Raw genomic sequence first — 16,742 nt, forward strand, 5'->3', positions numbered from 1 at the left:
ACCTCTAAATCAGAAATTTGAATCTGGCTCAGTTTGACATTGACAAAATTACCATACGAAGAGTGTTGGCAGTGAAATGAGATGCTGGGTCTTAGTCCAGTTCCCATTAGGCAAGTGTCTTCAGCATAATAGCTATCGCAATTTGGGGCAGTTGGTATTCTTAGTAGAGGCCAAAGATTGCATGAATTATAATTGTGGTCACTGTAGGTATGTCTACACTGTGATTAGATACCTGCAACTGGCATGTGCCAGCTGACTTGGGCTCCCAGGGCTTTGGTAGACCAGGTGTCAGCAACCTTTCAGAAGTGGTGTGCCAAGTCTTCATTTATTCACTGATATTTAAGGTTTCGCATGCCAGTAATACATTTTACATTTACAGGGGCCGGCGGACGGAACCCCAGACTGGCAGCAGGCTGAGCGGGCTGGTGGCCAGGACCCGGGCTGGTGGATGGAAACCCAGACTGGCAGCGGGCTGAGCAGCTCAGCTCGCTGCCGGCCTGGGGTTCCGGCTGCTGGCCCTGCTCAGCCCACTGCCAGCCTGGATAGACGGAACCCCGGGCTGAGCGGGGCCAGCATCAGGGACACCGGCAGCAGGGACCCTGGCTGGCAGGGACCGGCGGACGGAACCCCAGACCAGTAGCAGAGTGCTACTGAAAATCCGCTTGCGTGCCGCCTTTGGCACACGTGCCATAGGTTGCTGACCCCTGGGCTAGTCCCTCCCATCTCACAGGGTCCTGGAGCCCAAATATCTGTACTGCAGTTAACAGCCCCTTAGTGCAAGCCCGAGTCAGGTGGCACAGGCCAGCCATGGGTTTTTAATTGCAGTGTAGACATACCCTGTGAGTGGTGGTGCCTTCAGGTTTAGGCAAGGCACATTGTGCAGGGCTGGCTTATCTGGCTATTGCTTGTGCTGTACGTGTTGTGTATCGCTTAAGGCTTCAGTCTTCAGGACATTCCAGCTGGAACCTCTTGCTTGGAAAACTTTGTTACTAAAAAGTTAGAGAAAGTAGTGCGGGAGGTAGGGCAGTTACTGGAAGGCTGAAGGAGAGGGTTAGGAAACCAGAGGTCATTAACTGGAAGGGCAGTTATCAATTTATAATTGATCCATCCTTTTTGTGTGTTTGTGCTTCAGACTGGAAGCTGGGGTCAGAGCTGCCAATTCTGGCTTCACATTAACTAGTGTGGCCTGCTCTGCACAGTCTTATCTCATTTACTGTTTTCCCAGCCTCAGAACATAGACATGTAGGATTAAAACAAGCTTTCTTAAGGTGAGCAGTGACCTACATATCAGGCTCATAGTGAGGTGATTGGGAGACACAGTATAAGAGGATGAAATGTGTTTGGTCAGACAGTGTTTAGCACAGATGCTTTCTAAATAATAAGCAGTGGCTTGGTCTGTGCCCAGCTGCCTTCTGGCATTATCTGTCAGCTCTGCCATCTTCTACTCTTAACTTAGTGGTGATTAGTGTCTATCAGCTAATTGGTTTGTTTCCCATTTTACAGATTGGGGGGTGGGGAAACAGGCCGAGTGGTTTACCCAAGGTGTCAGTGAGTCAAAGCTGGTAATAAAAGCCAGATGTTTGGCTCTTAGTCCTTAATATTGCATCTGTTGCACGGCATACTACTTTATCTCAAGCTTTTTCAAATAGTCCTTTTTTTAAGCCTATTGAATAATTGGGATATATTATTTGGGAGAGTCCATGCTGAACAGAATAATTTTAAGGGGAACCAAATAAAAATGCTTCAGCTGCATAGGAGTTTTGCTTTCTCATGCTCTTTGGACAGGTGTGGAGGCTGTCCCAGAAAGCCAGGCTAGTGAACTCTGCCTCTGCCTTTGTGAAAAGAACTGTGCAATTTGGAGGCCTGTTTTGCTAGCATTGTTTTGCGGTCCCATGACCCATTTCTCTTCCCTTCCAGATGTGCTACGTTGCAGAGGGAGAGGCTTTGTTAATTCCCTGCCAAGCTGCCTGCCTTTGTGGCTTAGCTGCTGTAACTTACTGCAGTGCTAGTAGGAAAGAGGAGAGGCTGCATGTTGCTGATTGCAGCTCAAATCCCAGAAACTAAAGCTGAAAAAGATCTAGGGAGGAGGGTTGTTTCCCTTCCTTCCCCGGGTCAATCACTCTGCTCTAAATCTTACCTTTCTGCAGATGGCCTAGGGATTTTGTTGTTGTTGTTGTTGTTGAAGTCCTGGTGGAAAAGTGTCTTGCTCAGAAGTATCATCATGCAGGCTGGTGAAATACAGGTCTTCTAGTCTGCTCAGCTGATCCACCGAACCCTGAGTGGGAAGCCTAACTTGGATTGCTTGCTGAGTCACGGGTCTCTTTCTTGCACAACGTTATGGTTTATTAGTATGCGAGCTGCTTTGTTATGCACTATATGAAACTCTGAGCTGAGGCTGTCAGTGCCTTTGCTTAGAGTTGCCAGAGGGTACACAAGGTTCTGTGTTTTCTAAGGCAGTGTTGGACCATAAACAGGTAAGCTTGTATTATGCTGTATATCCTTGAGTCCACTGAGGGAGAATGTCAAGAGCACAGCTCTGTCGACTGACCATGCATGTGTTTGAGTGAGTTAAGGCTTTTTCAGCTTTGCAGCATTTGGTGCTTTCCTTCACCCCCACTCCTCATTCAGGAATCTTCTGCTTTATTAAAGTCAAGTTTTTGCTCTTCAGTCACTTAGTGTTGCTGAAATAACTGAATGATGAACTCTGGCTGTTTCCAGACAGGACTAGAAAAGTGAAGAGAACATTAGGAAGATCAGGTCTCTGGAGAGATGCCGTCTGATGTAACGGAAGCCTCTGAGGGGGTAGATGAGGCAGAGAATGTCCACTATGAGGAAACAGAAGAGGATGACAATGTCAGGTGAGTCCTGTTGGGGCCTCCTGGCTAGTGAGTGGGGCTTTGTTACCTGGAACAACTTGTCTTCTAGAAGGGTATCCCTGCATGTGGGTCCCAGGCAGGAATGTGGTGCTTGCTGTCCCCTCTCTTTCTCTCTCCCCCCCCCCCTTTCAATAATGTGGGAACACTTTAATATTCATTCCACCCCCATTCAGGAGAGAAGGATATCTGTAAATGGCTGAAGTGAAGGGCTAGTGATGAGGCTCTATTGGGATGTGACTAGATAATCCAGCTCATCTCCCTGGGGCCAGCACATTTATTTCCTTACAGTAAACTTTCTAGTGTGTTATCCCATCCAGTTTCAAATGACAAGAGTTAATAGGGTTTCTTCCACTTACTGTAAGATTCTTCCACAGCCTAGTATCCGAGGGGTAGCCGTGTTAGTCTGAATCTGTAAAAAGCAACAGAGGGTCCTGTGGCACCTTTAAGACTAACAGAAGTATTGGGAGCATAAGCTTTCGTGGGTAAGAACCTCACTTCTTCAGATGCAATTGGGTCTAATTGCTCTTTGCCAAGAAATAATTCCTTCTAGTTTGATTGAGATTTTCCTTTTCTTGTTTATTTTGGAGTGCAATAATCTATCCCTCCTGAATAATGGGCAGTTCAAAAGTCTTGTCTTGTGCATTCCTGGGGTGAAGCAGCTGCAAAGCTGAACCCTTTCATTAAGGAACAGAGAGTCCTGTGGCACCGTGTAGACTAACAGATGTATTGGAGCATAAGCTTTTGTGGGTGAATACCCACTTCGTCAGACACATGTAATGGAAATTTCCAGAGACAGGTATAAATATGCAGGCAAGAATCTGGAAATTCCATTACATGCGTCTGACCACGTGGGTATTCACCCACAAAAGCTTATGCTCCAATACATCTGTTAGTCTATAAGGTGCCACAGGACTCTTAGTCTGGATCTGTAAAAAGCAACAAACACGGCTACCCCTCTGATACTTTCATTAAGGATCCACCAGGAGATGCTGTGACTTGATAAAGTGCATCTATTCACTTTACTAAAAATCAAAAACCCTCTGGTGAGATGAAAATGCAGCACACGTCTATAACAAGGAGTATATTAACTTTTTGTTATGCACCAACAGTGTTTTCAGCAGGTACAACACCCACAGTCCCTGCCCCAGAGAGCTTAGTCTAAAAGATATAGATAAAATCAGATGCACTAGAAGACCCAGAAAGAGCCTTTCAGTCTCTCCCTTATTGAAGGTTGGGGTGGAGAGTGCATTTGAGTAACATTTGTGGGGCTACGTGGAGGAAATGGACCTTAAACTGGGATTTGAATGAGAGGCTTGGGACATGGCATGGGACACTGGGATCGGGAGGCTGGTCCGTGCATTGGAAGCATGGAAGATCTAGAAGGAAGTGAATGTGGTGGTGAGGCTGGAATCATTGCTGGACTGAAGGGTGGGAGTGTTTTTTGTTTTTGTTTTTAAAACTGCTCTATAGGAGATATTAGAGTGGATCAAAACTGACTTTAAAAATCACATTTTTTGACTTAATTTAAATTCAGTTTTCATTTGAAAAGTAAACCCATGTTACGGCTTAGACTATAGTCTATTTCATTTGTTTGATTTTAATAAATACAAAAACAATATTCAAGCAGTACATGTTTGCTGCTGAGCTTTTAAAGAAAGTCAAGTTACAGAACTGGTGGAAGTCACTGGCTAAGCACCTGGAACTAGGTTTCTGCAGTGTGGTTGCAGCCATGTTGGTCCCAGGATATTAGAGACACAAGATGGATGAGGTAATAACTTTTATTGGACCAGTGTCTGTTGGTGAAAGAGACAAGCTGTCAAGCTGACACAGAGCTCTGTTTACTTTCCTCAACAGAAGTTGGTCTAATAAAAGATACTGCCTCACCCACCTTGTCTCTCTAAATGAGCTTTTGATGGCAGTAGGCTATTCTACAGATGCAAAGAATATTTTCTTAATTTCAGTTTATCCAACTAATTCATTCATTTTCATAAAGCCTTTGACAAGGCCCCTCACCAAAGCTCTTTAGCAAAGTAAGCTGTCGTGGGATAAGAGGGAAGGTCCTCTCATGGAATGGTAACTGGTTAAAAGATAGGAAACAAAGGGTAGGAATAAATGTTCAGCTTTCAGAATGGAGAGCAGTAAATAGTGGTGCCCACCAGGGGTCTGTACTGGGACCAGTCCTATTCAACATATTCATAAATGATCTGGAAAAAGTGAGGTGGCAAAATTTGCAGATGATACAAAACTACTCAAGATTGTGAAGAGCTACAAAAGGATCTCTCAAAACTGGGTGACTGGGCAACAAAATGGCAGATGACATTCAATGTTGATAAATGCAAAGTAATGCACATTAGCAAACATAATCCCAACTCTACATATAAAATGATGGGGTCTAAATTAGCTGTTACAACTCAAAAAAGAGATTTTTGGAGTCATTGTGGACAGTTCTCTGAAAACATCCACTCAATGTGCAGCGGCAATTAAAGCAAACGGAATGTTGGGAATCATTAAGACAGGGATAAAAAATAAAATAGAAAATATATTGCCTCTGTATAAATCAATGGTATGCCCACATCTTGAATACTGTGTGCAAATGTGGTCGCCCCATCTCAAAAAGATATATTGGAATTGGAAAAGGTACAGAAAAGGGCAACAAAAATGATTAGGACATTGGAGCAGCTAATATGAGGAAAGATTAATAAGTCTGGGACTTTTCACCTTGGAAAAGGGATGACTATGGGGGGATATTCTAGAAGTTTATAAAATCATGACTGATGTGAAGAAAGTAAATAAGTAAGTGTTATTTACTCCTTCTCATAACATAACAATTAGGGGTCACCAAATGAAATTAATAGGCAGCAGGTTTAAAACAAACAAAGGGAAGTTCTCTTCTCCCCCCCCCCATACAATGCACAGTCAACCTGTGGAACTCCTTGCCAGAGGATGTTGTGAAGGCCAAGACTATAACAGGGTACAAAAAATAACTAGATAAATTCATGGAGGATAGGTCCATCAATGGGCAGGGATGGTGTCCCTAGCCTCTGTTTGCCAGAAGCTGGGAATGGGTGACAGGGGATGGATCACTTGATTACCTGTTCTGTTCATTCCTTCTGAAGCATCTGGTTTTGGCCGCTGTCGGAAGACAGGAACTAGAGCTATTTGTCGTAGTAAATTATTAAAATCTGCCATTTTGAGGCACTAGTACCAGAAACAAAAATGTCCTGTGTCATTGGGAAGGAGGAGTTCCTGTTTCCTACCTGTGATGGGTCACAAGCTGAGCGATCTTCGAGTTGGTACTAGTTTAGTCCTGAACTAGTGCCCTGTCCTGCATCATAGGCTAACTGTGACAATTCCACAACTGGGAGTATGGAAAGCATTGAGGGCAGGTTGTTTTTTAACTGAAGCCGCTCAGAGGTTTGGAATGTTAATCATGAGTGAGATTAGATTAATGGGCAGAGTGCAGTTGAGGCTGTCAAAGGTGCACCGCTAATATAGTGATCACAGGGAGATCACCACCCATGTTTTGAAGACTGGGTTGCTATTCTGAGATTACATTAGAAGCTCAGTTACGAACACCTCAGGAATGGAAATTGTTTGCAACTCTGAACAAAACATTGTGGTTCTTTCAAAAGTTTACAACTGAACATTGACAGCTTTGAGACTTTACTATGCAGAAGAAAAATGCTGCTTTTAACCATCTTAATTTAAATGAAACCAGTTCAGAAACAGTTTCCTTACCTGGTCAAATCTTTTTTTAGTGGTTTACATTTAACACAGTACTGTACTGTATTTGCTTTTCCCCCCTCCCCACCACTGCTGCTGCCTCATTGCCTACTTCTGGTTCCAAACAAGGTGTGTGTTTGACCGGTCAGTTTGTAACTCTGGGGTTCTACTATACTCTAAGAATTCACAGTAGGGGAATTTGTGCCAAAAAGTCAGTTTTAATGACTCAGTATTTGGGTGTCTGAATGTGGTGAATGGACCATACCTGTTAGCCTCTCTAAAATGAATGAGACTCCTGCCAGTATTGCTGCCTGTCACACACTCAAGGCACAACCAGACTGTGCTGGAGATGTGGATTCACACTACCCTAGCTCAGTAGTATATTCAACATCTCTTATGAGCTGCTGTCTCCTTTGTGCTTGACCTTATTCTCTTAGCATTGTCAGTAGGATTTCTATTGCATCTGGGGTAATCGCTGATGATGATGACTTTGTGGGACAGTCCTGGGTTTGATGAGACTACCTGTTTCAGAGGCTAACATATTGGGACTGGATGTTAAAAGCAAACCAAAATCAACAGGACAAGTGTAATGTCATCACGCTGTGGTGATTGTTCAGCATGTTTTGTATGGTGGTGTTTGTACTTCCATGCTGACAGTCTGATGTGATGGCACAGTCCTATTCCCAGAGACAGCATTTTAAGAGACCATGCTAGTGGTGTCCAAAACCTCACTTATAGTGGGACCTTACAGCACAGGCTTATGTAGTATATTTCATGTAAAATGTATCCCTAAAGCTTAAGGGGTGTGCACAAGAATAAAAATTTGGCTGATTTTTTTGGAGGGGCACTTCCTGTGTCCCCCATGGCCAGAGGAGCTGCTGGCTCTCCTCCCATCCCCTCTTCTCTCTCTCCTCCTCCCCACCCCCACATTTTGAGCCAGAGAATAATTCTGTCTTGAGTTGGATGTCAATTAGTGCTAATTGACAAAAAGACACAGATGGCATCTTCCTGGAGCTTGCCATCAGCAAATAGGAATTCACCGTTTCTACCCAGCCTAATGCAGGACTGGCCTGAAGCACAGATAGCTGCCTTGGTCCAATGTATGGGCCTGGCCCTGGCCTTGTGTAGTTTAAAAGTTGCTCTTAAGACCTACAGAATCTTCCTGGGATCCTTAGGGCATGAGATGGGGAACATGCCCAATGTGAATTTCTGTTCTTCACAGTCCCACTGACCTCTCGGAGATGCTCAAGGAGGGGACCAAAGAGTCTCATGATCGTGCAGAGAACACTCAGTTTGTCAAAGACTTCCTGAAAGGACGAATCAAGAAGGAGCTCTTTAAGGTTTGCACTTTCTAGCTCTGTTTCCTTAACAGCATGTGAGATGAGATATTGAGCTTTGGAGTTGGAAGTTGTATCCCAAATTGGAGACATGACATGTTGTTACAATGAGGGAAAGAATGGCCCAGTGGTTAGGGCACTAACCAGAGACTTGGGTTCAATTCCCTGCTCTGTCAGAAACTTTCTGGGTGACCTTGGGCAATTTGCTTAGCCTCTCTCCCTCAATTCCTAGTCTCTAAAATGGGGATAATACTTCCCTGCATCAGACTGAAGCCCTTTGAAATCTACTGATGCCAAGGGCTACATAAGAGCCAGATAATATTATTAAATCCCAATCAAAAAAATGTATTTTTATGTTCTGGGTGTGGATTTTTACTTGTCATGGGCAAACTAAATCAAACTAAACTGCTGGAAACCTGACTTGCCTAGGAGTGACACTGTGTGTAACATGTCAAGAAATCCAGCATGGTGTCTCACTCCCAGAGTTAGCAGTACCTTGTAGTGCTACAGAATTGGCGTAGTTAACAATTTGGATTGGGCGTCAGCTTAATGTTGCTCAGCAGCACCTTCTGTTGGCTGGTCTGGAAAACAATTAATGGAGAGCTAAAGCAGCGTTTCTAAAACAGTGGGTCCCAACAGACTAGGGTGACCAGACAGCAAGTGTGAAAAATCGGGCTGGGGCGGGCGGGGGGTTAATAGGAGCCTATATAAGAAAAAGACCCAAAAATTGGGACTGTCCCTATAAAATCAGGACATCTGGTCACACTACAACAGACCAGTGGGTTGCAAGAAGGTTCTAGATGGGTTGTAGGCCTGGTGCGGAGGGGAGGCCTCGGGAAGAGGTTGTAAAGTGATCTCACCTCACATGCATCATCCAGCAGCAGAAGCTCATGTCCCACAGGGCTGGGCCTGCCTCCTTGCTCTTGGTGTTTGTGACCTGGTGCACAGCATCGTAATTCCACTTGTTTGGCTCAGCCACTCCTCCATTGTCATGACTGCGTCTGGAAGCCCTTTAACGTCATGCCTCGGGTCTATAAATGCCAGTGCAGTTGAAATTGTCAAAGTATTGGGAATTATGTTAGCTATTTAAACTAACGTGTTTTAATTGCCAGTCCTTTGTGGGCAGATCAGAGCATTCAGCATAGACGTATGAACATCATCTTTTGATCATAACGGTCTGCAAATCTAAATAGTGCCTTCCCTTAAAGGGGCTTAAAGCAGTAATGAATTAAGCTTCTCTACACCTTTTTGAAGTAGGATATGTTGTCACCATTTTACAGATAGGTATTGAGGCATAGGGGTTCAGAGACTTGTCTGTGGTGATGCCTGGATGTGTCCCAAGCAAAGGGACTTCACCATTTCCTTTTAAGATTCCTTCACAGCCTAACAGATAATATCCTGGGGAAAGTGTGGTCTGTATGGAGTGTGGTTTATTGGGAGGAATGCATGGGTCTGTACATAACCTGTCTAAATACATCATTCTTTCTGGCAAGTGGTCTCTCACATATATTGTGCTTTTGTTCCTAGTTGGCTACTGTGGCACTTTACTACACATACTCTGCCCTGGAAGAGGAAATGGACTGCAACAAGGACCATCCTGCATTTGCCCCTTTGTATTTCCCTCTAGAGCTTCATCGGAAAGAGGCATTGGCTAAAGACATGGAGTATTTCTACGGGGAAAACTGGAAAGAGAAGATTCAGTGTTCAGAGGCAACTAGGTGTTACGTAGACAGAATCCATCATGTTGGGCAGTATGCACCAGAACTGCTGGTAGCCCATGCCTACACACGGTACATGGGGGACCTGTCTGGGGGCCAGATACTCAAGAAGGTAGCCCAGAGGGCCTTGAAGCTGCCCAGTACTGGGGAAGGGATCCAGTTCTATGTGTTTGACAATATTTCCAATGCACAGCAGTTCAAGCAGTTCTACAGGGCCAGGATAAATGCCCTGGACTTGGACAAGAAAGCCAAGGAGAGGATTGTGGAGGAAGCCAATAAGGCATTTGAATTCAACATGCAGGTACCATGCATCCCCAAACTCTTGTAACGGCCTGTACTTAAGTAAGCTACATTGCTTTAATCTTCTGTCTGGCTTAGACAGAGTGTTAATGTTCCTGATAATGCAGGACTGATGGCGTTCGCTAAATCCAGGGGAAGGAGGGAAGAGTAGAGCTATAAGCCTTTTAAACAGGAAATGCAAACTGCATCTGATGTCTCTACTAAGGACACATAGAGCACACTACCATGCTAGGGCCCAAAACTTTGTTGGGGGCCCCCAGGAGTTATTGTAATGCCAATAATTAATACATGCTTAAGTAGTCGGTAAGATAAGGGGAAGAAACCAGGCCTCCTCCCATGGGGAAAACCTCACAAACTTCTCTGAACCTACTCCTAACCTTTGGAGTGCCAAGGAAGCACTTAATTAGCCAAATGCATCATACACTCAGGGGCTTCCACACTCTGGCCATCTAAAGGCTGACTTGATTTAGCAGCGTCCTGAAGGCTGCTCTGTTTTTTATATAAAACAGAGCAGACTGCATCTATTTTACCTCTTTAACCTGATGGTGTAACCCAGAAACTAAATATTCTAGTATGCAGCATGTCATCAGGACCATGCAACCTGTTTTGACTCCCTATCAATCAGATGGTAGAGTACAAGAGTTTTGATGTACAGGTTCTAACTGATTTGGCCTCTATGCACTTAAGTATTGTTGTATTAATTTAGATGGAATATAAGGGCCAAAGGGGTTAACATGACCCAGTCACTGTCCAACATTAAATAGTATTAAACAAGGTTTGGGGTTTGATATACAGAGACCTCTGCCTACTTAGTATCATGCCAAACAGCCCACTAAATATCCTTGTGCTTAAGATTAAAGAAAAGAAGGGAAAATGGCTAAAGCATTTGAAATGTAAAGTATTAAGGCTTTCATTTTAACAGCATCCCTTGTTCACTTTCCCTTTGACTGGAGAGAGTTCTTAGAGGGGGAAAAAAAACCTTGTTTGACAGTCTTAGGCAGTAATAACTGTCCTGTTTTTTTTTTTTTTTGGCAGTGGGGGGGGGGGGGGTGCGAGAAGAGAAGTTCAGCTGTCTCCTGTCCAGATGGTATTTGGGATTCAGCGGGAGCTGGTGGCAACGTCCTCTAGGTTCCTCTCTGGCCTAGTCTGGTCAGGTCCCAGGACATCTCAGGACTGGGATGACAAAGGCTCAGGGTCCCAGGAGATAGTGGGTGTGGCACCATGATGGTGAAGCTTGCTCAAGTAGCCAATTTACCCCCCTCCCCCCAAATTGTTCTTTAAAGACCCACAAAGGGCCTATCCCCTAATTGTTTTGTCCATCAACTGGTCCTAGTCTTTGACACATCTATTTTGTTTCACTGATTTTCTGAATCCATGCTTGTTTACCAGGCATGATCTTAACAGTCTTGATTTACATCATTAGGTCTTTTCGTTTGGAGTAATTCAGTCTGCCCCCTCCCTTTCCCCTGCCTTTCATATCTTTTTCTTGTCAACACTCACTTCCTCCAGTTGAACTCACAATTAGGGTAAATTTGTAGGCCCAATTATCCCAACAGTGCCCACCTACCCTGTTGAGCATGCTGGGTTGTACCTTCTACAAAATTAAATGCAAACTATTTGAGCCTCCTCTCCAAGCTTCACACCAAGCAGCAGGATGTTTTTGTAGTAGCCTTGCCCTATTTGATTGTGTTCTTCCATGTCATATTGAGACCTTGGCTAAGTCTGTGTGAATCCCTACCTGACGCTTTCCCCTGTTGGCTGGAGTATGAGAGCACAGATGAGCACCAGTTATGATTTCATTCATTCCCAATTCAGTTCTACCAAAAGTAGTTCCCCCTTTTTAAAAAAACAAAACAAAAACCCTGGAATAAAACTATCCAATACTCTCTTGCTTTGTTCAAGCTTTGATGGCTGGGTTCAGAACATAGGGGACACAGGTCCCAGCAAATGGTGCTGTAGTTCTCCTTAACTTTTGTTTTAGACTAAAATTCCCTCACGCTCCAAGTTGGGAGGGGCTCTCTGCCAGCAGAAAAATCGAGGGGAATGATGAAGCTCAGCACTCTGTTTGTTTGGGGGGGGAAGGGGGTGTGTGCAGGGCAGGGGCCAACAGAAAATGTGTTCAGAGGGAGTAAAGGGAGCAGAGCGAAGCTCGCAGGAATGTCTGCGGAGAGAATGGATTGGGAAAGGTGTTTTTCAGTCCAGAGTCTAAAGGGAAAGTAACAGCAAAGCCTGGTGGCCTCAACCCTTCTACAATACTCCAGGCTGTTTTGAGTTGCTAATACACTTCACTGACATCTCCCAGTTTTTCCTCTAGACACTTGGGAGAGGCCTGGGAACACTGCTGGTGAAAGCAGTATTCTCATCTGTGCAGAGTAGAATTCCATCTTGCCCTGCAGTGTCTTATCTGGGACTCTGGCTTGTTTGATTCCTGTAACAGTAGCTCCCAGAACATGGTTGGTGCTGTGCTGGCATTTCACCTTCAGTGAAACTCTGCAAGATGAACAGGAAAGATCTCTTGAATCTCTTACTTGCAAACAGGGCAGAGTTCCAAGCTGTAACATTCCCATTGCCCAGCCAGCTCTGGAGAAATCGGTTTTAAGCAGGGCTGTAAATGGAGCTGACCCCTCCAAACTGACATTTGCCCTCCTTGGGAGTACACAGGAGTAGAGATACCATGAATCTTGTTGCATATGTGAATTTCACGTGATGCACTAGAGAACAATCAGTGCTGTTTGTGAAAGCCAGATGTTGGCACTTCTCCTAGGTTTGTTTTTCGGGGGCCTGTAGGCACAGATGGTCCCCAGTAGGCATTTCAAGTTTTTTGTTTTTTAGGACTGCCCTGTATGTAAACATAATGGGGGAGAAGAAGAGCCAAGGTCCCCACATAATGCTGTGAACTGACCGTGTGAGATGTGCCCTCTTGCTGGTGATCCCTGCTTGATGTTTCAGAAGGCAGGGAAATAACCCTAGATACTTGTTCCCATCCTCCACCCTCCTGCGAGAGTGGTATTTCTTCACAACCTCTAGTATTTAAGGATCCACTTGTTTCAGTACAAGAGGGGCAGGACCTTGTCCCTCCAGTTTCACAGGGCTCACAGAAAGTTTGTGCTGCTACCTCTGTTGCTGGAGGGAGTGCTGTGTCATGTTAAAGGCCACACAAACCACAAGATTCACCTGCAACCTAGATAGCTGTTGCAGGTGCCAGCAAGTAAGAGGGGCCCATCCTATTTTACAGTGCTGCATGAAGCTGTTCTGTTTAATGAGTAACATTGCTGGAACAAGCTGCACAGTAGCATTTCAACAGAGAACTCATGTTATTAGACAGCCTCAGAGTGCTTGGAGTTGCACACTTCATTTACTAAATATTGAACTAAAAATAAACCCTAGTACTCTGTTCAAGGGTTTTGTTCTAGTCTGAAAAGTTTACTGAAAATGGCACCCACTCGCCAAGTACATCAGAGGTGGAAGAGAGAATTTAATTGTATCATTAGCCTTGCAGAGTAACCCTGCCCTTGGGGAGTGAGCTAGAGCAGTGGTTCTCGGCCTGTGGCCCCCTGGGAGGCTGTGAGCAGGTTTCAGGGGGACCACCAAGCAGGGCCAGTATTAGACTTGCTGGGGCCCAGGGCAGAAAGCCAAAGCCCTACTGCACGGGGCTGAAGCCTGGGGCCCTGAGCCCCACCACCCGGGGCTGAAGCTGAAGACTGAGCCACTTAGCTTTGTGGGCCCCTTGTGGCTTGGGTCCTGGGCAGTTGTGCTACTTGGCTTTTATATGCAGAAAAACAGTTGTGGCCCAGGTGAGCCATGGAATTTTTATAGCATGTTGAGAGGGCCTCCTCAAAAAAGGTTGAGAACCCCTGACCTAGAGCATACTGGTTTGGTTCTCCAACAAAATTCATAATTCAGCTGATGTATTCAAGGCAGGAGCCAAGCTTTAATACTTGAGCCTCAGACTGAGTTTGCAGGGCTGGCAGCTAGGAAAAAACAGCAAAGACTTTCAAAAGTGACTGTGGGTTGGTGGGTTGTTTTTTCCTTTTGGGGTGTCCAACTTTTGAGAAGATGGGTGATCAGCATATTCTGAAGACCCAGGTCCCTTTAAAAGTCAAGTTAGGCACCCAAATTACCAGTCCCTTCTGAAAACCTTGCTCAGCAGCTCTTGTTAGCTGAGCGAATTTGATCTGGAAACTGAGAATAATAAATGTGAGATGACACTTCAGATTCAAACTGCATTTAAGTGAAATTTACAAGAATGGCTGTGAAGTGCTGTTTGCTCTTGGTGACTCTCACTGAATCTTCACTTTCCCTGGCAGGTATTTGATGAACTGGACAAAATTGGCGCATTGTTAACTGAAGAAGCCCAGGATGGAGGGCTCCCAGTGCATGATGGAAAAGGAGACCTGCGCAAGTGCCCATACTATGCCACAAAACTAGGTAGTTTTTCTTTTATTACAAGTACATTAATCTGCATCTCTGGGGTAATACAGCTAACAGTGCTTTCTGCCCTTCCCTGCAGGCAAGGGGGACCCTGGCTGCCCCTATCACATTGGCATGGCCATGCTGAAGCAGCCCACCCTGCAGTTTGTCCTTGCAGCTTGCATTGCCTTGGCTGCAGGCATTGCAACCTGGTACGTGATGTGATGGATGGACACTAGATGGAGTTATCTCATGGTGACTCAAGAAGATGAACACACCCTTTTGGGACTGCTCCTCTGGTGGTGGAGTTTTTAAATGCAAGATTTAAGTAAACAATAAACCAGAATCTACAGTGAATGCCTAGGACTATTTGCATACAAATAACCCAAATACTGCATGGTACCACACCTAGTAATCTATATAATTACCCAGCAGGGTTCTGAGCTAGTAATTTAATGCAGGAATTGTAATCTAGCTCCACAACTGCCACGTGGAGCCAAAAATCTATAGTGACCTGGTATGGGTCTTAAATCAGGGAATGGCTTTAGCCAGCTATTGTCAAATGATCAGCGCTTCATATCCCTGACCAGGCTGTGGTTTTCTCCCCAGCTGCCTGATGGAGTTTTCTTTGCTCCTTCCAACATAGTATTGCTCCTTACATGCTGATCAAGCACTTAGCTTGTGACACTGGGACAGAGCATTCAGAGCTAGCTCAAATCAGGAATTGCACTTTGTCCTGGTGAAGGTGGTGGGGAATTCAAAGTGCTCTGAAACCACTCTTATCCCTGATGCTGTGGCACAGTGTCAGTTGCCCCAAAGGCAGAATAACTTGCTGCTCATGTTGCAAGGGCCATTGGCTCAAAACCAGTTTTATAAATGAGGGCCCTTTTTGCCCTGGCATGTAGCAATTGCTGAGCAAATAGTTTCCCAGGGGCTGGGGGAGCAAGTCCTTGTATATATTAAAGTTAACGGTTTACTTTTTCATGTAACTTATATTGTGATAGAGCCTTTGACCCAATAAAGTTTATACTCTGAAGTCTTCATAAGGGAGTCTTTCTTCACGCAGAGAGGAGTCCAGCCCCTGAGAACTTCATTGCAACTGGCCTTTACAGTCAGTTCTTCTCTGCAAGGATGGATGCAAGGTCACACAGGCAGCATGAATTCACAGCACAGAATTCATTTAGGAGGCTCAGTTTGGGACTGGTAACGACTATGTGCAGTGTTGTGAAACCTTGACTTTCCACTCACTCCTTTCAACTGGCATGTTCTTCTGGGCACTCTAGCCAGACTAGCTTTGATTTTTGCCTCCAAAACTATTCTATGTCTGATGATATTAGAGTGACTGCACGAGCTGGAATTGCTTACTTACATCATAGCTGTATGTAAAACTCTGACATTCTTTCCTGCCTGAGAACCTCAAAGGAAGTAGCTTGCCTTCTGCTCCTTATGCCCAACAGACACCTGGTTGTTCAAAAGTGTGGGCTGTTTTTATCACAAAGGAACAGATCTTCCCCCTAAATTGCAGTGTAGATGTGTATTGGAGGAGCTCTGTCCAAGGGCTGGGTACGGTTTTGGAGGGATCTTCCAGCACCTGAATTGTAACTGGTTAACTAAAGAAACCAAGCTTCCTCATGCTGCACAGGCTGCAGATGAATATAGATTTCCCCCATTTCCCCCCCCCCCCCCAGCTTTAATAGGTAATTTTCTGTCTTTGTTCAGCTGAGATTGCTTGATGTATTATCCTCCAAAACCATGGGGCATAGCACGATCAGGTCTTCTAAACCTTCACAGCAGTGGCTGGTGCTATCAAAGGCACCATCGTAATGGTTATGCCATTGTATCTTTACATCAAGCCCACCGTGGGCAACCTGAATGCCTTTCGAGGAGTGGTGTCCAAATGCAGCCAGGTCAGTGCTGTGAGGCCTTTCCCTGTAAACAGACTGATTCAGGATGAGCTCTCCCCACCCCTGCTGAGGAGAGGGAGTGGTGGTGGGAACACAGAGAGCCTATGGGTAGGGGAGAAATACTCTCCCCTGCTGACACTGCTCTATTCAGCAGTAGCAGCACAAGTGTGTGGGTTGAGGGCACGGGCTGAGAGATGCTATGCTGTGGGCAAAGCAACTACCCCCTGCTGAGTGGATTGGACCACAGCCTCAGTGAAATTGTGGGTTTCTTCTACACAGGCTAACAAATCTTGCTATCTATGGCAGGGGTTGCCAACCTGTGGCACATGAGCTGATTTTCAGTGGCACTCATACTGCCTGGCCACTGGTCTGGGGGGGGGGATGGGGCTCTGCATTTCAATTTAATTTTAAATGAAACTTCTTAAACATTTTAAAAACCTTATTTACTTTACATACAACAATAGTTCAGTTCTA

At 45.1% G+C, this 16,742-nt stretch overlaps 1 protein-coding gene and 1 long non-coding RNA gene across 4 annotated transcripts in view; one reads left to right on the plus strand and one right to left on the minus strand.

Moving 5' to 3' along the window:
* Positions 1–2,270, minus strand: part of LOC101931646 (uncharacterized) — a 36,407-nt gene extending 34,137 nt beyond the window's left edge. For both annotated transcript variants that reach the window (XR_010590819.1, XR_257191.4), the window contains exon 1: positions 2,138–2,270. This is a non-coding gene — a long non-coding RNA (uncharacterized LOC101931646). The remainder of the gene's footprint in view (positions 1–2,137) is intronic.
* HMOX2 (heme oxygenase 2) lies at positions 1,760–15,405 on the plus strand. 2 transcript variants are annotated; one of them, XM_005312149.5, is made up of 6 exons: positions 1,760–2,474; positions 2,719–2,858; positions 7,822–7,939; positions 9,464–9,955; positions 14,262–14,382; positions 14,465–15,405. In XM_005312149.5, the coding sequence occupies exons 2-6, from the start codon at positions 2,770–2,772 to the stop codon at positions 14,587–14,589; spliced, it is 945 nt and encodes a 314-aa protein (XP_005312206.1). In that variant the 5' UTR covers positions 1,760–2,474; positions 2,719–2,769; the 3' UTR covers positions 14,590–15,405. The 2 variants fall into 2 exon arrangements, with proteins under 2 accessions (XP_005312206.1, XP_042710016.1); XM_042854082.2 differs by having other exon boundaries at positions 2,409–2,563.
* The last annotated feature ends 1,337 nt before the right edge of the window (positions 15,406–16,742 follow it).

Source organism: Chrysemys picta, chromosome 10 (genome assembly GCF_011386835.1).
Source record: "Chrysemys picta bellii isolate R12L10 chromosome 10, ASM1138683v2, whole genome shotgun sequence".
In the NCBI taxonomy this organism is placed as follows: Eukaryota; Metazoa; Chordata; order Testudines; family Emydidae; genus Chrysemys; species Chrysemys picta.

Bases quoted from the DNA above. Each gene is read 5' to 3' on its own strand.
- HMOX2 (XM_005312149.5), top strand. From the start codon at position 2,770: ATGCCGTCTGATGTAACGGAAGCCTCTGAGGGGGTAGATGAGGCAGAG. The intron at 7,940-9,463 runs GTTTGCACTTTC...TTTTGTTCCTAG, and splicing joins TCAAGAAGGAGCTCTTTAAG to TTGGCTACTGTGGCACTTTA. The intron at 14,383-14,464 runs GTAGTTTTTCTT...CCTTCCCTGCAG, and splicing joins ATACTATGCCACAAAACTAG to GCAAGGGGGACCCTGGCTGC.